The sequence below is a fragment of the Dendrobates tinctorius genome, unplaced genomic scaffold (assembly GCF_039654945.1).
Source record: "Dendrobates tinctorius isolate UK_male_01 unplaced genomic scaffold, ASM3965494v1 ptg000028l, whole genome shotgun sequence".
Lineage (NCBI taxonomy): Eukaryota > Metazoa > Chordata > Amphibia > Anura > Dendrobatidae > Dendrobates > Dendrobates tinctorius.
This window is the reverse complement of record NW_027361696.1, coordinates 100673808-100698298: the sequence shown is the minus strand read 5'-3', so window position 1 is coordinate 100698298 and position 24491 is coordinate 100673808. Positions and strand designations below refer to the sequence as shown.

General features: G+C 47.0%; 1 protein-coding gene across 1 annotated transcript in view; it reads left to right on the top strand.

The window, feature by feature from the left end:
* Positions 1–24491, top strand: part of POLR3A (RNA polymerase III subunit A) — a 205050-nt gene that overhangs the window by 117913 nt on the left and 62646 nt on the right. The window contains exons 16-18 of the mRNA XM_073571227.1: positions 2113–2285; positions 13763–13874; positions 21218–21336. Coding sequence (XP_073427328.1) covers positions 2113–2285; positions 13763–13874; positions 21218–21336 — 404 coding nt within the window. The remainder of the gene's footprint in view (positions 1–2112; positions 2286–13762; positions 13875–21217; positions 21337–24491) is intronic.

Genomic DNA, 24491 nt, shown 5'->3' with positions numbered 1-24491 from the left:
TTATCTATCCCCCATTCGCTCAAAATCGCTGAACCATCATTGTAAGTAAACACCTGTACTTTGTGACTCCCCCACCTCATTGTAGATTGTAAACTCTTAAGGCCCCTTTACATTTAGCGATGCACCAGCGATCCCGACAACGATACGACCCGGTCAGGATCGCTGGTGCATCGCTAAAGAGCTGCCACACAGGCAGATCTCACAGTGATGTAGCGACGCAGCAGCCGTCGTTACTTACCTTTCAGACGCTGCGATCCTGACGTCCTCCCGCCCGCGTCCACGCGTAGCTCGGCGGCGTCATCAGGAAGCGCCCGACGAGAAATGGAGCTGCACGATCTCGCGCCATCAGCGACAGACAGCAGGGTAGCTGGTCGGAGGTAAGTATTTCACATAGCGATATCGCTAGCTATATCGCTGCTGTGTCACAAAATCGGTGACGCTTTAGCGATATCGCTATGTGTAAAGGCCCCTTTACAAGCAGGGTCATCATTATTTTCGCATTAATTATTGTATTATCTTCAAAGTGAACCTGTCAGCAGAATTTTGCTAAGTAAACTACAGGCATTGTTAGGTTGGCATTGTTACTTTGCTTAAAATTATACCTGGGATCAAGAAATTCATCTTTTGGTTCTTGTATAATCAGTATTAGAAGTTTTCAGTTAATGAGATGCTCATGCTCTGGGGCGGTGCTGTAGGCAGTGTCTTATTTTCCTGCTCTAGGAAAGAGAAACCAAGGAAAGATCTACTCACAGGCCGCCCCGAAGCACAAACAGTCTGTCTCTATGATGAGGAACATGTTTGTGCTGCGGGCCAGCTTGTGGGCAGGTCTTTCCTTGGTTTCTCTGGTGTAGAGCAGGAAGATACGACTCTGCCTACAGTCCCGCCCCGGAGCACAGGCATATCAACTACAAACTCTTACCACTAAATAAACAAGAACCGCAAGATGGATTTCTTCTTCCCAGGTATCATTTTAATCAAAATCCTTCTGACCGATTCGCTTTAACTATGTTACTTATGACTGTTGTATATGAACCACTGAATTGTAAAGCGCTTCGGAATATGTTGGCGCTGTATAAAGATTATTATTTTCTTTCAGTGACTAACCCGCTTTCTTTATATAAGAATGCATAGCAAGATTACTGTCAGTCACTGATGGAACCGCCCACTGGACCCAAAATCCCAGAAAGAGCAGAGGTGTAAATGATTAAAACACAAGTTATGCTGAATCTTTTTCTTACCAATCTATATATCAATTTCTTTAGCTCCTGTTACTCTGATATGGTGCCTGCAGGTTGGATTGTATTTTCATGGTGACAGGTTCCCTTTAAAGATGTGTCTATTTTTATGTTTAAGGAATGGAATATCTGTAAAATTAAGGCCCTGTTCACAAAAAAATTGTATATTGTCAGGATGTATTTGTTTAACCCCTTAAGGAACACCATTGTATTTTTACTGACCTGAGATATGAGAATAGCATCCCCAGACAGGTGACAGTCCAGCAGCGGTCGGCTGTACTCTGTAGCTGACACACTGCTACATCAGTCAAGATTAGTGTTGGCACCAACCATAACCCTTTAACCCCTTAGATGCTGCCGTCAATAGTGACTACAGGATCTAAAAGGTTAACAGTGTGTGGGGTATCCCTCTTTAACCCTATTGTCACCTTGGCATCATGATTGTGTGGTCCTGATGTTTGCCATGGTACCTCACGACCAAATAACGCCCTTAGAGTCTACCGGCTACAGTGACCTGTTGGCAAAATTTAGGTGGTAAAAATAAATGTTTTCTTTCCTGTTATGCCACTTTGCATTAGTTCCTGAAAAGTACGTGAAGGGTTAAGCAGATATTATTATATTGACTGGTGCTGTTTTTAAAATAGTATCACTTTTGGAATGTTTCCAATATACAGGCCCCAAAAGTCACTTCAAAACTGAATAGGTCCCTAAAAAAATAAATTTTGTAACTTTCCTTGGAAAAGCACTGCTACATATCAGTGGGATCTGTTTGAAGCTTTCCAGAGTTGTTACCACATAAAGTGACACTGGTCAGATTTCAAACAGTCATCTGAACCCAATGTTAATTTGTGCCCCATATTATCTCCCCCTGATGCAGCAAACAGAGGTTTTTCTATTGGCATTGGAGATGTCACTCCAGGACAAGGACTCTTAAGGGCCAAACAGGATCTTTTGGATGCGGGGTACAAGAAGTGTGATGAGTACATTGAAGCTCTAAATACTGGGAAGTTACAGCAGCAACCTGGGTGTAGTGCAGAAGAGACATTGGAGGTAGTATATTAAAAAAAATGTGTATGTCTAAAATATGTGTATGTGTAAATACGCAGTGGGTGGAATCACCAATTTTCAAACTTGATATATTTCAAAAGTTGCTATTGACATGAAATTGCTACCAGATGTTAGTAACAACTCATCCTTTCCACACAGGCAAAGAAATCAATCTATAGATATCTATAAATTAACTTGTATGTAATAATGAGAGATGACACAGGGAAAAAGTATTGAACATACTTACTGAAATTTATTTAATACTTCGTACAAAATCTATTGGTGGTGGTGATCGCTTCAAGGCTCCTTCCGTGTGAAGAAACTAGTTGCATGTTTTGCTCAGGTGTGATTTTTGACCCATTTTTCTGCACAAACACCCTTCAAATCCTAAAAGTTCTGTGGGCTTTGAACTCTAAGCTTTAGTTAATTCCATAAATTCTCCATTTGATTCAGGTCAGATGATTGGCAGGGCCATTCTAGAAGTTTTATTTTCTTTCTCTAAACAAATTATTATTAGTATTATTATGCATTTATATAGCGCCATTTATTCCATGGCGCTTTACATGTGAAAAGGGGAAATATGGACAAGTATAATAATAAATTGAGAGGTTCCTTGGCTGTGTGTTAAGGATCAATGTTTCATCTTCATCATCCTCTTAGATTCCAGCATATTTTACCAAGAATGTCGCTGTACATTTGTCCATTCATTCTTCCTTCAATTATATGACGCTTGCCAGTGCCGTATGTTGAAAACAGCCCCACGCCATTATGTTTCCATCTCCAAACTTCACTGTTGGTATGATTGTTTTTGGGGTGATAAAGTGCCTTCTGGCCTCCAAATATGGTGTGTTTTATTGCATCCAAAGAGTTTAATTTTTGGTCTCAGCTGACCAAAGTGTGTTCTCCCAGTATTTTACAGGCTTGTCTAAATTTTGTTGAGCAAACTTTAAACGCACTTGAACATGCTTTTTGTTCAGCAATAGTGTTGTGAGCATGCATACAGGCCATGGAGATTGAGTGTATTACTTATTGTTTTCTCTGAAACAGTTGTACCTGCCGATTCTAAGTCTGTCTGTAGCTCTTTACAGGTAGTTCTTGGTTATTGGACAACTCGTCTGATAATTCCTTACATTCCCCTGTCTGAAATCTTGACTGAGCACCTGGTCGTGGATGGTTTATTGTGTAATTATGTTCTTTCCACTTCTGGATTAAGCCCCTAACAGTGCTCACTGGAGACTTCAGTAATTTAGAAATTCTTATGTAATTAATGCCATCATTATTTCTCCTTCGTCTCATTGGGGGGACAGGAACCGTGGGTGTGTGCTGCTGTCACTAGGAGGTTGACACTATGCATGAAAAAAAGTTAACTCCGCCTCCGCAGTATACACCCCTCCGACCGGCTGTAGGACAATCAGTTTTGCTTAGTGTCATCAGGAGGTGGACAGAGGTCTCTCGCAGACCCATGCCTACCTCGGTGTGCGTCGTTCCTTTTCAGGTAACCATGCAGGGATACAGAGTAGATATGCTACATCTGTATTCCCACACCGGGATTATGAGTATGGCGTGTACTGCCACCCCGTATCCTCATGAATCCCGCGGGCAGGACCCTATCCCCTAACACAGGACTCGTGTTCAGGTGGCAGCTCCTGGTCCTGACCTTCGTCTCCCATCACTCGCCCACCAGAGCCTGATGATCGAGAGAGACGCCGTGCAGAAAAGGTTTGGGACAGCAATCTTTTCATGCAGGTAAACCGACCCCTGTTACGGAGTGAACTGGAGGTAAGAGGCTGCAGCGTTGTATGATCTGCTCACCAGCCTCACTGGCTGAATGTGACCGCTGTAATCAGCACTTGGGCTTACAACCCATGGCGCTATACTTAGTATAAGAGCCAACTCTTACTTTCAGGCGCGCGGTTCCAGCCTCCTCCCGTGGCAGCGTTATAGCCCTGGGCTCCAGTAGGAGCTCAGCTCAGCCGACGCCAGATTCCGTCTCCCGGCAGGCTATGCCCCCTGGCTTTCTCTTCCTGTACCAGCGCCATCTTGCTTCTCCAGGAGGCCAGAGCAGGGCCCCGCCCACCACTTCCGGGCGGGGATTTCATAAGGCTTCTAGGCAGCGGCAGGGCTGTTCACCTCGCTCTCTCTCATCAGCCTCCGGGTGGCAGCTGCGGCGGGGACACAGGTCGTGGGTATGTGAGTACTGCACTACAGGTTGCTTCCTCACTCCGCTCTCTAGCCCCGACGGTCAGCACCAGGTAAAACCTGTCAGTATGCCCAAGGGAGAGCAGTCCCGCTCCTCCTCATCCGCTTCAGTGACCTTGGTCAAATATTTTGTATGTACCAAATGCAATGTCAGGCTTCCTTCAGTTCAGCCCTCGCCACTCTACTCAGATTGCAGCAGACCTACGGTGTCACCTACACTAGAGAGCAGGTGCAGCCCCCCCCCGCTGCCAGAGCTCCCACATTACCCCTGGAGCAGGAGGAAGCCACCTTGCCTACCGCCCAGGGACCATCCATCGCCATGGGAGACAGCGAGTGTCCGGGATGGGCCTCTTCCTTATCTAAGTCCGTGGCCGACCTTACCAAGGTATCACAGACCTTGGTAATGGTGCTTAACAGATTGCTACTTCAGACTCCAGTGGACACAGGAGCACCAAAGGAGCCTCCTTTTGGGCCTTTTAGAGGCCGTAAAAGGTTTAGACAGGACCACCAACCCAGGTCCCCTTCTCACTCCATCTCACCACCAGAATTCCTCTGGCCGTCTGCCTCCTCCCGGTCCTCATCCCCGGAATCAGACAAGGCATTTTCAGAGACACACTCAGAGGAGGGTTCGGAGTACGGGCCAGAACAGTTCCAGGTCAAGGATATGGTTCAGGGCCTCATTGCCACAGTCAATGAGACTTTTAACATTGGGGACACCACATCAAAACCTAATGATCAGGTTTTTTCATTTAAGCGTCATAAGTCCCCCTCTAGGGTCTTCACCTCCCACAAGGATTTTGAGGAATTGTTGGCCAGGGAAAGGGAAAACCCAACCAGGCGGTTTCAGAGAGGGAATCGTTTTGGGATTCTAGATCCCTTCCCTCCAGATCTCACTGCCAACTGGACCGCCTCCCCTTCGGTGGACCCACCAGTGTCCAGACTCGCTACCAATACAGTCCTCCCACTCGCCAGTGGGGCAGCCCTAAAAGATCCCAATGATAGGAGGATAGAATCCCTGGCAAAATCCGCCATTGAGGCAGCAGCCACTACATTGTGTCCAGCCTTCGCCTCAGCCTGGATAGCTAAGTCTGTTACAGAATGGGCCAAACAGCTTAGACAGGGCATATTGGCCGGGGCACCACCAGCGGAACTGGCGGAGTTCGCAGATCAAATCTCTCATGCCGGGAGGTATATGGTATCAGCAGCCCTGGATGCTGCGTCTTGCACATTTCAAGCATCCAGTAACATGGTAGCTGTCCGGCTAAAGGCTTGGCAGGCTGATTTGTCCTCAAAGAAATCACTGACCAATCTGCCGTTTCAGGGAACCCGGCTCTTTGGGTCAATGTTAGATGAAATCATTAAGGATGCAATGGGGGTGTACAAGCTCGCTTCTCCCTCAGGCCAAACCTCATCGATATGTTTTCAAACGTAGGGCTCATCCCTTTCGCCGTACCCCAGCGACAGGCACTTATGCTCAGGGCCCGCAGAGGTCACAAGCACCGAGAGATAGGAGAAAGGTATCATTTCGGGCCACCCCGTCATGGCATTCCCGCGGTTCCAACAGCAGAGCTACCAGGTCAGGGCCGGGCAGAGCCACTTCAGCCTGATGCCAACAGGGAGTCCATCTCCCTTCCCAATACCTCTCCCAGACTAGGAGGCCGCCTTCTCCTCTTCAGAGATGTGTGGCAGAATTCAGTAGAGGATATCTGGGTAAAGGAGGCAGTATCAACAGGATGCAAGATAGACTTCAGCGCGCTTCCACGAGATCGCTTCTTTCTATCGCAGCCACCAAAAGACGCTGCTATGGCTCTAGGTTTTTTGCGGCAATCGACTCTCTCCTCAACGCAGGAGTAATCATCCCCGTTCCCGAGCAGCAGGGCTGTGGAGTCGGAGTCGTGGAGTCTGAGTCCGTGCTCATTTTGGTGGAGTTGTAGTCGGTATAAAATGGACCGACTCCGACTCCTAAAATCTATAATAATAAATGCCCTAAGCAGCTTCCGGTTGTAACAACTTCCGTCCAGTTGTAACCGGTGACGTCACCGCACACCTCTTTCCATGTTAACCCTCAACACACACACTCCTCTCACCTTTCACCATCTCCACTCACTCTTTCACTCCACATACGACCCCTTCTCTCACTCCGTCTCTCATACTCACGCCGTCATCGCCGCTGATCCACGATCCCCGACATCTTCTTCCGTCGGCGCCATCCTGGATCCAGACGTCCTCCACGCCGGCGACATGTTCTTGCGGCAACGCCATTTTGGATCGGCGAAATCCCGCGATGATAATAATAATAATAATCTTTATTTTTATATAGCGCTAACATATTCCGCAGCGCTTTACAGTTTGCACACACATTATCATAACTGTCCCCGATGGGGCTCACAATCTAAATTCCCTATTAGTATGTCTTTAGAATGTGGGAGGAAACCCACGCAAACACGGGGAGAACATACAAACTCCTTGCAGATGTTGTCCTTGGTGGGATTCGAACCCAGGACCCCAGCGCTGCAAGGCTGCAGCGCTAACCACTGAGCCACCGTGCCGCCCGATAGTCAAGATGGCGTCGCCGCAAGAACATGTCGCTGGCGTGGAGGACGTCGGGATCCAAAATGGCGTCGGCGAAATCTCGCAAGATTTCGCCGACGCCATTTTGGATCCCGACAGCATCCACGCCGGCGACATGTTCCTGCGGCGACGCTATTTTGGATCGGCGAAATCCCGCGATACTGAAGATGGCGTCGCCGCAAGAACATGTCGCCGGTGAGGACGACGTCGGGATCCAAAATGGCGTCGGCGAAAACTCGCGAGATTTCGCCGACGCCATTTTGGATCCCGACGTCGTCCACGCCAGCGACATGTTCTTCCGGCGACGCCATCTTTAGTATCGCGGGATTTCACAATACTCAAGATGGCGTCGCCGCAAGAACATGTCGCTGGCGTGGACAACGTCTGGATCCAGGATGGCGCCGGCGGAAGAAGATGTCGGGGATCGTGGATCAGCGGCGATGACAGCGTGAGTATGAGAGACGGAGTAAGAGAAGGGGTCGTATGTGGAGTGAAAGAGTGAGTGGAGATGGTGAAAGGTGAGAGGAGTGTGTGTTGAGGGTTAACATGGCAAGAGGTGTGATGCTATCGCATCCACCCGATGCGATAGCATCGGGCCATAATCTAGTATATAATAAATTGGGTACAGTAATTCAATGCAGGATGTGCTGAATATTTTTTCATAGGAATTTGGGAAAGTTATGAAATGTCCTATAAATAGCTGTTATATTCCTGATCTAAGGCTACATTCACACACAGCGTTTTTCCTGCGTTTTTTGAGGATACGTTTTTCAGCTGCAAAAGCAGATCAACTTTTTAAAAAACTGCATCACCTGAAAGGTTTTTGAGCTCATAGATAATGTTTTCAATAGAGCAGATTTCTAATCTGCTTTTGCTATCTATCCATTTATCCATATCTGTCTATCCATATCATATCTGTACCAAAAAGAATGACAACCGGGTAGTACACAGACTAACACTTCTTTTTTTTTTTTTTTTTTTTTTTTTTTTTTTTTTTTTAGCACCAGTCAGGTACACCTCATAGCTGCCCAAAAGGACGCCCAGGACAGGCATTGCTCGTCTTCAGTAACACATCACCATCAATTGATAGTTGGAATAAATAGACTGCATTCATCACCACCACATCTTCTTAAGGTGCAGGCTTTATTTTCAAGTGTAGGGGTGTGCAATGTGAAACAACTGAAAATGTCTTATATTCTAGGTTCTTCAAAGTAGCCACCTTTCGCTTGATTACTGCTTTGAACACTCTTGGCATTCCCTTAGCATTCTCTTGGCATTTCTCTTATGGAAAGAAAGAAGCAGCTAAGTAAAGAAAAACGAGTGGCCATCATTACTTTAAGAAATGAAGGTCAGTCAGTCCGAAAAATTGGGAAAACTTTGAAAGTGTCCCGAAGTGCAGTGGCAAAAGCCATCAAGCTCTACAAAGAAATTGGCTCACATGAGGACCGCCCCAGGAAAGGACCAAGAGTCACCTCTGCTGTAGAGGATAAGTTCATTCGAGTCACCAGCCTCAGAAATCACAGGTTAACAGCAGCTCAGATTAGAGACCAGGTCAATGCACAGAGTTCTAGCAGCAGACACATCTCTACAACAACTGTTAAGAGGAGACTTTGTACAGCAGGCCTTCATGGTATAATAGCTGCTAGGAAACCACTGCTAAGGACAGGCAACAAGCAGAAGAGACTTGTTTGGGCTATAGAACACAAGGAATGGACATTAGACCAGTGGAAATCGGTGCTTTGGTCTGATGAGTCCAAATTTGAGATCTTTGGTTCCAACCACCATGTCTTTGTGCGACGCAGAAAAGGTGAACAGATGGACTCTACATGCCTGGTTCCCACCGTGAAGCATGGAGGAGGAGGTGTGATGGTGTGGGGGTGCTTTGCTGGTGACACTGTTGGGGATTTATTCAAAATTGAAGGCATACTGAACCAGCAGGGCTACCACAGCATCTTGCAGCGGCATGCTATTCCATCCGGTTTGCGTTTAGTTGGACCATCATTTATTTTTCAACAGGACAATGACCCCAAACACTCCTCCAGGCTGTGTAAGGGCTATTTAACCAAGGAGAGGAGTGATGGGGTGCTACGCCAGATGACCTGGCCTCCACAGTCAACAGAACTGAACCCTATCGAGATGGTTTGGGGTGAGCTGGACCGCAGAGTGAAGGCAAAAGGGCCAACAAATGCTAAGCATCTCTGGAAACTCCTTCAAGACTGTTGGAAGACCATTTCCGGTGATTACCTCTTGAAGCTCATCAAGAGAATGCCAAGAGTGTGCAAAGCAGTAATCAAAGCAAAAGGTGGCTTCTTTTAAGAACCTAGAATATAAGACATATTTTCAGTTGTTTCACACTTTTTTGTTAATTATATAATTCCACATGTGCTAATTCATAGTTTTGATGCCTTCAGAATGAATCTACAATTTTGATAGTCATGAAATAAAAGAAAACTCTTTGAATGAGAAGGTGTGTCCAAACTTTTGGTCTGTACTGTATATATGTAATCGATATTACATAGTGTATTACATATTTACAATTTATTACAGTTTTTTGTGTTCTAAAGTTGTATTCCAATAAATATATATTCTGTTCTATCTAAATATCTTGATTATTGGATCATAAAAATGATTAAATGTCTGATGTTCACATTGTACTACAATAGATTTTTCACTTAAATATAAGCAATATGTATGGGAGTGGTGGAGTTGGAGGTTTGGCTTACCGACTCCACAGCCCTGCCGAGCAGGAACATATCACCGGCTTTTACTCAAACCTGTTTGTGATACCAAAAAAGGATGGCTCAGTTCGTCCCATACTAGACCTCAAAAGGCTAAACACATGGGTCCGCTTACGCCTTTTCAGGATGGAATCGATTCTGTCGATAATTACGTCTATGGAGGATGAGTAATTCCTATGTTCCATAGATATCCAGGACGCCTACCTACACGTCCCCATTTTTCAGGGACATCAGAGGTTTCTGCATTTTGCTGTCCAAAAGCAGCATTTCCAGTTTGTGGCCCTGCCATTTGGGCTGGCAACAGCCCCCAGAATTTTTACAAAGATTATGGCAGCGATGGTAGCTATATTAAGGGTCAGAGGCATAATATTGGTACCATATCTCGACGATATTGTCGTCAAGGCGCCCTCCTTCGCTGAGGCCCAGGAAAATCTAGCGCGGTAGTTTTAAACACGCTCTCCCAGTTTGGTTGGATCATAAACAGGGAGAAATCCCACCTAACGACAACACAACGCCTAGAATTCTTAGGAATGGTAATCACCACCGCCGCTCAAGGGTCTTTCTCCCAGAAAGAAAGTGGATTACCCTCCAGCAGGGAATTCGCTCTCTGTTGAAATTCTGGCTGCTGCCATGAGAGTCCTGGGAAGAATGGTGGCAGCTTCAGAGGCAATACCCTTTGCCCTGTTCCGTTCCAGGATACTGCAGATGAACATCCTCCTTCAGTGGGACAGGTCCATCTCTTCGCTGGATCGCCCCTTCCTCCCTTCCATTCAGACCAGGGAGTCCCTCAAGTGGTGGCTGACTCCCCCCTTGTTGATCTGGGATGGCCTTTTCCCCCTGTCCACTGGCAGGTAGTAACTACAGATGCCAGTCTCCTGGGCTGGGGTGCGGTATTCCGCCACCTGACTGTCCAGGGACGATGGTCGAGGCAAGAATCCTCACTATCAACATTCTAGAACTGAGGGCAGTCTTTCTAGCACTTCTACATTGGGAAAGATACGTCAACTTCCAGCCAGTCCGGATTCAAACGGACAACGCCACGGCGGTGGCATACATCAATCACCAAGGGGGAACCAGAAGTCCCCGGGCACTGGCCGAGGTATCCAGAATCTTCAACTGGGCAGAAACTACAATTCCGGCAATTTCGGTAGTTTACATTCCCGGCGCAGACAACACGGCCGCCGACTTCCTCAGTCGGGAGGGGCTCACGGCAGGGGAATGGTCCTTACACCAGGAAGTATTCCGTCAGATATGCCAGCTATGGGGGACTCCAGATGTGGACCTCCTGGCATCGCGACAGAACAGAAGGGTCCAACAGTTTGTCTCATGATACCGCGATCCTCTAGCAATAGGGGTCGACGCGCTGGTCATTCCCTGGACACAGTTCAGACTCCCTTACCTGTTCCCTCCCCTTCCTCTCCTGCCCAGGCTGCTAAAGAAGATCAAGGCGGAAGGGGTGCCGGTCATATTGATCGCCCCTTACTGGCCCAGGAGGGCCTGGTTCGCAGAAATTATCAATCTTTTCACAGGCACCCCCTGGAGACTCCCCAACAGACCAGATCTCCTGGATCAGGGACCGTTTTACCACCCGAATTCTCTGTTGCTCAGTTTGACTGCATGGCCGTTGAAACCACAATACTGAGAGTAGCGGGTTTTTCGGATCGAGTCATTAATACAATAATCCAGGCTAGGAAGCCTTCCTCTTCCAGGGTCTATTATCGAGCCTGGAAGGCCTATTTTGGCTGGTGTGAGTCTATTCATGTCACACCTATGCCCTGTTCCCTGCCATCTGTCCTAGCTTTTCTCCAGGCAGGGTTAGATGGCGGTCTGGCCCTAAGTTCCTTGAAGGGCCAGGTATCTGCTCTCTCTATTCTTTTTCAAAAGAATTTGGCCTCCCGCTTACAGGTTCAGACCTTTCTGCAAGGAGTGGCACATGCGGCCCCTCCTTACAGATCCCCTGTGGCTCCATGGTATCTTAACTTGGTCTTGGAAGCCTTGACAGGTTCACCCTTTGAACCCCTACAGGAAGCTCCCATGTCTTTGTTGTCCTGGAAGGTGGTATTTCTCATAGCCATCACCTCTATTATGCGGGTTTCAGAATTAGCGGCATTGTCCTGTCGTCCTCCATTCCTAATTATGCACCAGGACAAGGTTGTTTTGCGGCCTCCTCCTAACTTTCTTCCCAAGGTGGTATCCGTCTTCCACCTGAACGAGGATATAATCCTTCCGTCATTTTTTCCCGCTCCAACCCATCCTCTGGAGCGTTCTTTGAATAAGCTAGACCTGGTCAGGGCGATAAGGATCTATCTGACCAGGACCGCTCCTTTCAGGAAGGCAGACTCGCTTTTTGTTATTCCCAATGGGGTGAGAAGAGGCCTGCCGGCATCTAAGGCAACAATTGCTCGCTGGATCAGAATGGCAATTCTGGAAGCCTACCAGGTAAAGGACAGGGTGTCCCCTGCTGGGGTCAAGGCCCATTCAACCCGGGCAGTGGGCGCCTCCTGGGCGGTACACAACAGGGCATCAGCCATGCAGTTGTGCAAGGCTGCCACATGGTCGTCGGTGCATACCTTTTCAAGGTTCTAGAAGGTCCATACCTATGCTTTAGTGGACGCCAGCCTAAGCAGAAGAATCTTGCAGGCGGCAGTTGTGAGTTCTCTGACCTGAAGGAAGTTTCTGTCTTTTCCCACCCCAGGGACTGTTTTTGGATGTCCTACGGTTCCTGTGTCCCCCAATGAGGCGAAGGAGAAAACAGGATTTTGGTTGCTTACCGTAAAATCTGTTTCTCAGAGTCTTCATTGGGGGACACAGCGCCCTCCCATGATTTTATTACGTGTAATGAATATATGATGACTTACATGATGATGTCTCCTCCTACTGCTTTTTCACTAACTGATTGTCCTACAGCCGGTCGGAGGGGTGTATACTGCGGAGGCGGAGTTAACATTTTTTTTTCATGCATAGTGTCAACCTCCTAGTGACAGCAGCACACACCCACGGTTCCTGTGTCCCCCCAATGAAGACTCTGAGAAACAGATTTTACGGTAAGCAACCAAAATTCTGTTATTTTGCAACAATAAGGTTGTGATGGTCTTGAGACCGCTCACTGGTTTTAGCTATCATGAGATGTTTCTTATGTTGCGCTTTGGTAATGACACTTTTTATAGGCCATCAGTTGAACCAGCTGATATTATTTTTCACTAAGTGGCAGAATTGCTTTCTAATTACTGATAGATTTTAGCTTGAATCATGACTTTCCAATGCTCTTTGCACCTCTTTTTCTTTGTGTTCAATACTTTTTACCAGTGTCATTTTTCATTATTTCACATAATTTATGGACATGGTTTGAATTCTTTGCCTCTGTAGATTGGATGCGTTGTTACATATAATATATATATATATATATATATATATATATATATATATATATATATATATATATATTATACAGTAACATTCTACCTATTCTACTATTTTGCATCTGTTCGCTTTTAGTTATACCCTTGGCAAGGAATCTGTTAAACAGAAGTGACTAGACTGATGTGGCATTTCTTACCAAAAAGTGGGGAGCTGTATAAGCGACTACTGATATTAACTGTGTGAGATGTCATACATACATACATATCCATGCAAGCCACAGCTCTATAGTAATATGCCATGCTCATGTGTTAGACATAATCGGAAAGGTTTTTCTTCTCACTTTTTACTAAATTGAGACTCCATTGCTACCAGGTTTTTTGCCTTGCGTTATTGAATATCTATTGGTACAAGCTTAAGATACTTGAAAGCCTTATATTATCTAGAAACTTTCTTTTTTTGCTTCTAATATTTTTTGCCATTTATAAAATTATCTGAGACTTTTTGGAAGCTTTTTTTTCCATAGTATGCAAGAAAATGCAGCTTCTTGAGACTTAAAACTAGCGGCGTTTTCTCTGGAGTGTTTTTTCTAATTTTTTCCTTTTTTTTCATAAGGCCTTGATCTTGCGTGAACTGTCCGTGATCAGAGACCATGCTGGTAGTGCCTGCCTGCGAGAACTGGACAAGAGCAACAGCCCTCTGATTATGGCTTTATGTGGCTCCAAAGGTTTGTTACATCACACAGATGAAACCTTTTTGCTATTACTGATGCAATATATTCAAATGAACGGAACTTTCACCAATATTTCGAGTGTATTCTTTATTTCCAGTTTTCTTTTTTAACCTAGGTAATAATTGTATAATAAAGGCACAGTATGGAGGTCTATACCTCCTTCCCTGATGTCTATTAAAATGCAAAGGTATCATAAATGTAACAATGAAACCGAACAATAGATAGCAATGTGTGTTTCAGAGGACGTTATGAACAAAGTCCTGGCTGTGTGTGAGTGCTTGCCAAGTAATACATGCAGGATGTCAGTGTTCACTGATCTTTGTATAATGTGATGGTGTGTAGGCAATAACCTCACCGACAAGTCTGTCCATTCTGGGTAATGCTTTCCCAAGTATCGTAGACCTTGATACATAGTAATACAAGGGTGGGAGATAACCAGTACCGTGAGAGCTCTCTAGCCGTTAGTCATTCTCTGAAATCCACAAATTTCAAAGACTGCATTGTTAAGTGACGTCACCTGGAAGTACACGAGTCCAGATAGATGAAACCATGGGCCAATGCGTTTCGAAAAGCAACGCTTTTCTTATTATTCCTCTTCGGCTATTAGCAGCTGTCTTATCCCACACCTGTAGTGTTCCTCACTAGCCGGACATTTTATCTCTACCTTCATAGTAAGCTACAAATATAACCCAACAGATATATGCTGCAATTTTCTTTAGTTACAACCTGCATGTTTGAAGACCCTAGTATAAAAATGCGCATAATTATATAAATTAATTTGCAATTCAGTGTTTAAATAGCGCGATAAAAAGATTTGCTCTTTTTATAGTAGTGTTTGTAACAAAGAAAACGAGCACTGTATATCTAACTACTAATAAATATTATTTGTCACTTCCATAAGATTAGATGCACCCATTCATTTAGTAATATTTTTCCCGCAGTATGAGGGTAGGGATAAAAGGTCCAGCTAATAAGTAGCCCTGCAGGTCTATCATTAGACAGCTCCTACATAAGAAGCCATGGAATAAAGGGGATTCAGCTTTAAAGAAGATAAGTGTAACTTTATTCGGTCGTCCATGACAGCACCACCTGAGAGAGGGGATCCGCCCTTTAGGAACAGGAAACCTACAGATACAAAAAGGGTGGCACCTCTCCCACGCATCAGTTGGTTTCCTGTTCCTAGAGGACAGGACTCTCTACAGATCGTCCGTCATGGAATCATCATTGAATACCCAGGCCGGCTGACCGACCCAGGTAGCGAGGGGGTCTCCTACCTCGGTCAGTGCGGGGTCCCTGGAAGCGCCACGGTGGGGCCGGGTAGGTCACCACGGCAGTGGACGAAGCAGGTGGAGCAGGGGTCCGGTGGATGCCGTCTCCAAAGCCAGCACCTGGTATGTATGCCCCGGTGCGCTTCCCCAGGCCCGGTCCTCCGGGTCGGTGCTGTCCCCTGGCCGGGCTCATGGCGGCGGGCGCGGGGGGGTGCTGGCACTCCGGGCGGGGCTGCGCGGCTCCTTCGCGCGCGCTCCCGCAGGGCTCTGTGAGCGGCGGAAGTGACGGAGCGATAGCGCAGATACCGGAAGTCGGGTGCCGGCGGCCTCCGGCGCGCGCCGCGGGTGCATGCCGGTCCGGGGGTCGCGCGGCGACCCGGCGAAGGCAAGGGGGGCCGGAGCATGGGGGAGGGAACGCAAAAGCCGGGTGGGTGGTGCTATGGCAGGATGCCTGCTGACCCGGACAGGAGGCCATATAAGGCAGATGGGGACGCCGCTGGGGTGCTTCTGAAGGCCCCAGCAATGGATACGTCGGAAGCCCCCTTAGTCCAACAGGACGAGACGCAGGAGCACCCGCAGAAACAGGCGAGTGGCCAACAGAAGAATCAGAGACGAACTAGCGACCAGAGCCGCGAAAGTTCCTCCAGAAAGGACCCCCCTGCCTGCCTCCGTGATCCGGTACCTGCCTCATCTGCATGGGTAAGAGATCTCCGTGAATGTACCCTGATGCAGTGTTCCCTTGTTTTTTTCAGGGGAAGAAGGTTACGGGAAAACAGAAACACAGGGAATGTGCCCTCTGTAGTTCCCCCCTACCAGATGGCCACCCTAAAAAGTTATGCCAGCCATGCATACGGCAGACGGTAGGAGTTATTAAGGACAGGGAGTCCAGGGGTAGATTGTCAGGCCCTTATACTCTCCCCCGTTTATGCAGGTAGCGGAAGAGACACCTGACTTCACTTCAAACCTGAGAGACATGATCAGGGCAGAAATGAAAGCTTTACCTCAAAGAGAACCTTCTAGGAGAAGAGAGGCTAGTGGTTCAGGCTCGTAGGCCTCAGTCGCCCCTGGGAAGGGTGACAATTCCTCGGACTCCTCGGCCTCCTCGTCGTCTTCCTCGGATGAAGACTCTAGCCGGTTCTGCTTCCCCTTAGACCAGATGGACAAATTAGTGAAAGCTATACGGTCCACCATGGGGGTAGCGGACAAAAAACGGGAACTCTCAGCACAGGACATAATGTTCGGGGGGTTGGACCCCAAAAAACGTAAAGCTTTTCCATTGAACGAAAAGGTTCAGAGCATAATTGATAGAGAATGGAAGAGACCGGAGAAAAGGGGCTCCATGCCACCAGCCTTTAAGCGGAGATACCCCTTCGATAACCCGGTAGTAAACAGATGGGATAAAGCCCCGAAACTAGATGCAGCAGTAGCCAAAGCATCTAAAAAATCCGCCATACCATTTGACGATATGGCCTCCCTGAAAGATCCGTTAGATAAAAAAGCGGATTCTTTCCTTAAAGGGACATGGGAGATGTCAGCAGGCGCGTTAAGACCAGCGGTAGCTGCCACCTGTACAGCCAGATCTATGATGGTCTGGCTAGATCAGCTAGATTCCGAACTAAGAGATGGAGCTTCAAGATCATCTATTCGGAAAAATTTGCCCATCATTCAGAATGCCGCGGCGTTTTTAGCCGATGCTTCTGCAGACTCTGCAAGAATGGCTGCTAAAGCCGCAGGTCTGTCTAATGCAGCGCGAAGAGCGCTCTGGTTAAAATGCTGGCCAGGAGATATTCAAGCCCGGTCCCGTCTCTGTTCCATTCCCTGCGAGGGGGAGTACCTATTCGGCCCCGTCTTGGACGAATTGTTGGAGAAAGCTGGAGATGACAAAAAGAAATTTCCCAGTCTCCCGAGCCCCTCTTACAGACGTCCCTTTGCCAGGAAAGGGTTTTTCCGGAGAAGGCCGTCCAGAGATCAGGGCAGATGGGATGATAAAAAAAGGAAAGGTACAGGATTCATGTTTGGGGGAGGGCGCCAGGAAGGTCCAGCTCGGGATACGAAAAAGCCGCCCCAATGACTAGTTGCCCCAGTAGGAGGGAGACTAGCTGCCTTCTACCCATCCTGGTCTCTGATCTCCAATAGCAGCTGGATATTGGGGATAATAGCCGTGGGACTACGACTAGAGTTTTCTAGGGTTCCCCTTGATCAATTTAAAATCACCCCACTCAGGTCGTCTGCGGCAGAACAAGCTGCCCTGGAAGCCGAGGTTCATAACCTGTGCGCTAAGAAAGTCCTGATAGAGGCTCCAGAGGAAGAATGGGGGAAGGGATTCTACTCCCCTCTGTTCCTGGTCTGCAAACCGGACAGCTCCTTTAGGACAATAATTAACCTTAAGGCCCTCAACAAATTTTTGGTCATACGTCCCTTTAAGATGGAAACGATTAAATCTGCAATAAAATTGCTGTTCCAAAACTGCTTCATGGTGGTGTTAGACTTAAAAGACGCATACTACCATATACCCATCCATGCAGGCCATCAGCGGTTCCTCAGAGTGGCGGTTCAGTTGGATGGGTCAATTCGACATTTCCAATATGCGGCCCTCCCTTTTGGAGTGGCAGTCGCTCCCCGAGTGTTTACTAAGGTGATAGCGGAGGTCATGGCCCATCTACGTGAATCGAACATTCTGGTGATCCCCTACCTGGACGATTTTCTTATTGTAGGTAAAACGGCGAACCATTGTTTACAACAGCTACAAAAGGCAATGTCTGCCCTAGAACGGTTAGGATGGTTGCTGAACGTCAAAAAGTCCCGGTTGCAACCAATGAAAGTCCAACAATTTTTGGGCCTAACCCTGGATTCTGAAAAACAGGAATGCCGTCTGCCTCCGGACAAGCTTGTTCGCCTCCATTATCAGATCCTGAACGCCTCCAATAACCCCACCATGTCCCTCAGAAAAGCCATGTCCCTTCTAGGCTCTCTTTCGGCCTGTATCCCGGCAGTCCAGTGGGCCCAGTTTCATGCAAGGAAACTACAGAGCGAGGTCTTATTACATCAAAAAGTCCTTGGAGGTTACTTGGAGGGTCAGCTAACCTTATCCCTTAACACAAGGGAGTCCCTAGAGTGGTGGTTAGACAAGGATAACTTATCAAAAGGGGTGCCCTGGGAGTATAACGTAACCCGCATAGTCACCACGGATGCTAGTCCTTACGGTTGGGGAGCTCATATGGGTGAAATTTTAGTCCAGGACCAATGGCAACATCATCAGTTAGGAATGTCATCTAACCTAAAAGAATTGACGGCAGTAGAACAGGCGGCTAAAAAGCTCCTTGTGTACCTACAGGGCCATCACGTGCGAGTGTTCTCCGACAATCAGGTCACCGTGGCATACATCAATCACCAAGGCGGGACTCGTTCCAGACCCCTGATGTTTGTAGCAGAGCGGTTGTTCCATCTAGCAGAACAATACTTCCTATCTTTAACAGCATTGCATATAAAAGGAAAAGACAACATCACGGCAGACTTTTCAAGCCGCAATCGGCTAAAGCAAGGGGAATGGTCTTTAAACACCTCCATATTCAATCTGATTGTTCAAAAGTGGGGATATCCAGAGGTAGACCTATTCGCCACCAGAGACAACACGCAATTGAAACAATTCTGCTCCCTGAATCCCAGAGAAAATCCTCTGGCGGTAGATGCCTTCCTGATAAACTGGGACTTCAAACTAGCCTACGCCTTCCCTCCCCTATCTCTTCTACCCCTAGTGATGAGGAAAATCAGGAAAGACAGAGCAAGGGTGATAGTTATCGCTCCGTTTTGGCCCAGGAGAGCATGGTTCTCATGCCTCAGGACCATGTCGGTGTCCGATCCTTGGGTTCTGCCGGACATCCCGGATCTCCTGTCCCAGGGCCCAGTCTTCCATCCTCAGGTGGCTGGCCTTCATCTGACGGCGTGGAGTTTGAACGGTCATTATTAGAAGAGAAGGGTTTCTCCGCAGACCTAATTAACACCCTACTTAAAAGTAGGAAAATCATTACCACAAAAATTTACGTTAGGATTTGGAAAAAATTCCTTCAAAACTCAGAAGTAATCGCTGGGGATTCAGCACCTATAATGCAGATATTAGAGTTCCTACAAAAAGGTCTAGACATGGAACTCTCTACCAGTACCCTTAAAGTACAAGTGTCAGCCTTGGGGGCTCTGTTTAGCTGTAACATTGCTGGTAATTATTGGATAAGCAGATTCATTAAGGCAGCAGGTAGATCCAGGCCAATAATGAAGGATAGGTTTATGCCGTGGGACTTGAACCTAGTCCTCACTGCTATGACAGAGACTCCATTCGAACCTATCTCGTCGGCTTCCCTAAAAAACCTGTCCCTCAAGGTAGCCTTCCTGGTAGCTCTAACATCAGCTCGCAGAATAAGCGATATTCAGGCTTTATCTAGGTGTCCTCCTTATTTACAGTTTAAAGAGGATAGGGTAATACTTAGACCTGATCCAGCGTACTTGCCAAAGGTAGTTTCTAGTTTCCATAGGACACAGGAGATAGTTCTGCCATCCTTCCTCCCTAATCCAACTAACGAGAAGGAAAGGAAACTACACACCCTGGATGTCAGGAGAGGCCTCATAGAATATCTGTCAGTCACCGATCCCTGGAAGAAAGATAATGCCCTATTTATCTCTCATCAAGGCCCCAGAAAAGGTTGTAGAGCATCAAAAAATACACTAGCCAGATGGATTAGAGAGGCGATTGCAATAGCATACACATCAAAGGGCAGGTTGCCACCCGGAAAGCTGAGGGCGCATTCCACCAGGGCAATGGCAACCTCATGGGCCGAAAGATCAGAAGTCTCCATCGACCAGATATGTAAGGCGGCTACTTGGTCCTCTCCGAGCACCTTTTATAGTCATTATAGGCTAGACCTGGGTGCTTCCACAGACCTCTCTTTTGGTATAAGGGTGCTGCAGGCTGTAGTCCCTCCGTAAAGCTGATATTACTCTCTGTAAATCTCTCAGGTGGTGCTGTCATGGACGACCGAATAAAGTCTTAGTTACTCACCGGTTAACGGTATTTTTCGGAGTCCATGACAGCACCCGTATATTCCCTCCCTTTAGTTTAATTGGGGTGTGCACGTCTTTTTTCTTGTATATGCTCACTGGTGATAAAAGTTATAATTGTAAAGAATACTGTACATAAATCATGCATTAACCTTGGAAGTCCTCTTATGCTCTGTAATCCAGCTGATGCGTGGGAGAGGTGCCACCCTTTTTGTATCTGTAGGTTTCCTGTTCCTAAAGGGCGGATCCCCTCTCTCAGGTGGTGCTGTCATGGACTCCGAAAAATACCGTTAACCGGTGAGTAACTAAGACTTTTCAAACCGTGTTGGATGCTGGTTCGATTTATCTGGATTTCAGTAGCGCTAGGTACCGAAAAACGCTGTCTTCGAAACTAGTGAACTTGGAACAATCACTACAGCCCAGAGCTCTCTCACAGGGTTGAATTCCTATCCACAATGCATTACTACAGATCTAGAAGTACGATACTCGGGATGCTATTATCCAGATAAAATAGACTGGTCGTGAGGTTATCTACACGCCATCATTATACACAAAGATCAGTGAACACTGACACTCACGTGCAATACTCTGCAAGCACTAACAAACGGCCATAACTTTGTGCTTATAGTCCTTTGGTTTATATGTTGTTGTCTATCGTTTTGTTTTACTGGTACGTCTATTATGGTTTTACACTTTAATAGCAGCCAGCGCAGGAGGCTATACCTATTTACTCATCCTTTTATCAGTTTTATTTCTACTGTGTACAGACATGCCTCATTCTGCGGCAGTGTTAGTATACGGTAGTAACGCTAATACCTGTTCATTTACATCACCTACATTTTAACACATATATTTTGACTTAAAGTTTCCAGTAGATACACTATTTTTCTGAAAATTTGTAGTATGTATCACTACATTCCACTGACTTCATAAATAACAAATATGCAGATCTGACCTGTGCTCAAGGTTATGGGAGAGTTTCATTTGCGTACATGTAATTCTTCCATTTTTTTTTTTAAGGCTCATTTATTAACATCTCCCAGATGATTGCTTGTGTGGGTCAGCAGGCTATCAGCGGCTCTCGTGTTCCCGATGGCTTTGAGAACCGATCTCTTCCACATTTTGAGAAACATTCAAAGGTAAGTTTCCAGTAATGACTCTATTGATGAGTACTTTGCAGGCTTTTTAACTGTTATAGAGTTATTTGGTTTTCTTTTAGAAATATGATCTAAAAATTGTCAGGTACCGGTTCACTTTCTCACCTAAAGATTTGTGAACATTTATTCTCGTCCGTGTCATTGGTGACACAAAAACCTGCTGTCACTAGGAAGCAAACACTGAGTATTTAAGTGTTTTCTCCACCAGCTATTCCCCTCCTGCAGGCACTGAGATAGATCAGTTGTTAGTTTAGTTCCTGTAGGAGACAGACCTTCCTACTTTTGCACAGCTTTTCTTGTTTTGTTTTAGATTTTTTTTTATTCTTCTGTAGCTGGGAAACCAGGGTAACACAATCTCCCAGCTTATCCCCAAGTAGGGGGGGGCACAGTGATGAATGTAATCACACTGTTACTCCTTCCTCCAAAGAGGCACAGTGGACCAGAGCAGCCTAGCTCCTCTGTCTCCCTCACTATGCCAGTGTATTATGCTGCTCGTGGGGCAGATGCTGAAGGGGAAGACTCTGCAGGTACATCGGGTGAGCCAGCAAGAAGAGGGTAAAAAGGGAGGATTATTGCATCATGGGAAATTGCTCGTCAAAACATCAGGATAGATTCCTTACATTGTGCCCACTAGTGACACATCTAGCCGGAGACAACATCTATACAAAATTTTTATGTATTCTCCGTCAGGACTGCATCAACATAGAACAAAATTTGTATGTCCAGCCCACTATGACAACACTGCCCCATAGTAACACTGAATAGAATCTGCATGGTCTGTCCCAAAGTCAACATATTCATCTCTCCACTGATTATCTTCAAGGTGGCAAGTAAGTGAACCTTTATCACATGATAACCCCCACTCATTCACTAGGGAATTCACCAGGGAGGATTTTGGATGTCATGTTAGTGTTAATGCACCTTAGCAAGGTTGCATATAAAGTTCCTGTTAGGCAGGGCAGAGCACCAGACCAAGATACTCTTGGGTCCTCTTGCTGTAGACACCATGCTCCATGCTGGGTGGGCTAGGGTGTTGCTTTGCAGTGTTGGAGTCCTGCTAGAAGTCAAACCAGAGATGACCTCTCCACCTTTCAGATGTAACTATTCAGTCACCTCCACACATTTTTAAGGTTAAGCTTTGCGCTTAGCTTGTCACTTAGATGTGGAAAAACTGTCCAACATGCTCTACTTATGTTAAGGGCCCGTTACACATAGTGATATCGCTAGCAATATCGCTGTAACGTCACCGATTTTGTGATGCAGCAGCGATATTGCTAGTGATATCGCTATGTGTGATACTTACCTCCGACTGGCTCCCCCGCTGGTTATCGCTGATCGCGAGAGAACGTCACATCGGGGGCTTATCTACAATATTACAGAATGCTGTAGATAAGTACCTGATGGCTGTGGCCGCATCTCATAGGCCAAAAATGAGGTGACAGATTCCCTTTAAAGTTTATAAGGGTACCGTTACACTTAGCGATGCACCAGCGATCCCGACAACGATATGGATCGCTGGTGCATCGCTAAGTGGTCGCTAGTGAGCTGCCAAACAGGCAGATCTCACCAGCGACATAACAGCGGTCGGGGGTCGCTACTTACCTGTCAGACGTGGTGATCCTGACGTTCTCCCGCCCGCGTCCTCGCGTCGCTCATCGGCGCCACAGGAAGCGCCCAACGAGAACTGGACCAACTTTAAAGGGAATCTGTCACCTCATTTTTGGCCTATGAGATGCGGCCACAGCCATCAGTTACTTATCTACAGCATTCTGTAATATTGTAGATAAGCCCCCGATGTAACCCGAAAGATAAGAAAAATGAGTTAGATTATACTCACCCGGGGGTCCGGTCCGATGGGTGTCGTTTTCTGGTCCGGCGCCTCCCATCTTTTAGCGATGACGTCCTCCTTCTTCTGCCGCGGCTCCTGCGCAGGCGTACTATATCTGCCCTGTTGAGGGCAGAGTAAAGTACTGCAGTGCACAGGCGCCGAGAAAGGTCAGAGAGGTCCTGCACACTGCAGTACTTTACTCTGCCCTCAACAGGGCAGATAAAGTACGCCTGCGCAGGAGCCGCAGCAGAAGTAAGAAGGAGGACGTCATCGCTAGAAGATGGGAGGCGCCGGACCGCGACACCCACCTCACCGGACCACGCCCCCCATGTGAGTATAATCTAACTTGTTCTTCTTATCTTTTAGGTTACATCGGGGACTTATCTACAGGATTACAGAATGCTGTAGATAAGCCCCTGATGGCTGTGGCAACATCTCAAAGGCCAAAAATGAGGTGACAGATTCCCTTTTAAGGGTGCAAGTGAAAACTTCCAGGTTCAGGGCCTTTTATTGTTTAACTTCCTGGCCTTTAACCTGGTTATGACTTCTGTTCTACTTTTGGTGTTTCCATATCCTTCAGGATTGAAGCAAATACAATTATTTGCTAGTGTTCCATGGGGTAACCAGGTTGACAAGGCAATAATTATTCTTTTCCTGGTCATCAATCCTGACAGCACCATGGAGGACATCCTTCTTATCGTCACTGGGACAGGAAACAACGAGAGATTAAAAGGACCCCCCCATCTCCACCCCTGTGTTTTTTCTTGTCTCAGTGAGGATAGGAACGATGAGAGGGATCTCCTATCCCTGGCTGTACCGGGCAGATCAGCATAGATTGGGGGGCCCAGCCTTTCCCTTCCTGCTGTCAAGTAATCTGCGGCCGACTCCCTCCGATGGGAGGGGGGGTCCCTCAGCCTACCTTGGTGAGTGCTGCTCCTGGGTTGTGAGCCGATTCCTCCTGCCTGGATGCTCTGCTCCGGCGTCTGCCTCCGGCGCACTGAAACTCTGCTGGAGTGCTTCCGGTGACGTCATCTCTGGAAGACGGGCAGAGCACTTTCGGGTCGAGGCCAGTGTGCATTCCACGGTGGAACGCAGGAAGAAGGATCCGAGGACATCAGGACAGAGGAATCCGGACAGGTATCGTATATATAGGGTCATGAAATGTGTGCAGGCTGCCCTACTGTTTGCTTAGGACATGGAGGATTCTGCTAAAACTGAGATTGGCTTGGAACAGAACCAGGGGCATGTGAGTAAGCTTGTAAAAAGATACCCACTCTAAGCCCTTACCCCACACACAGAAACACATGGC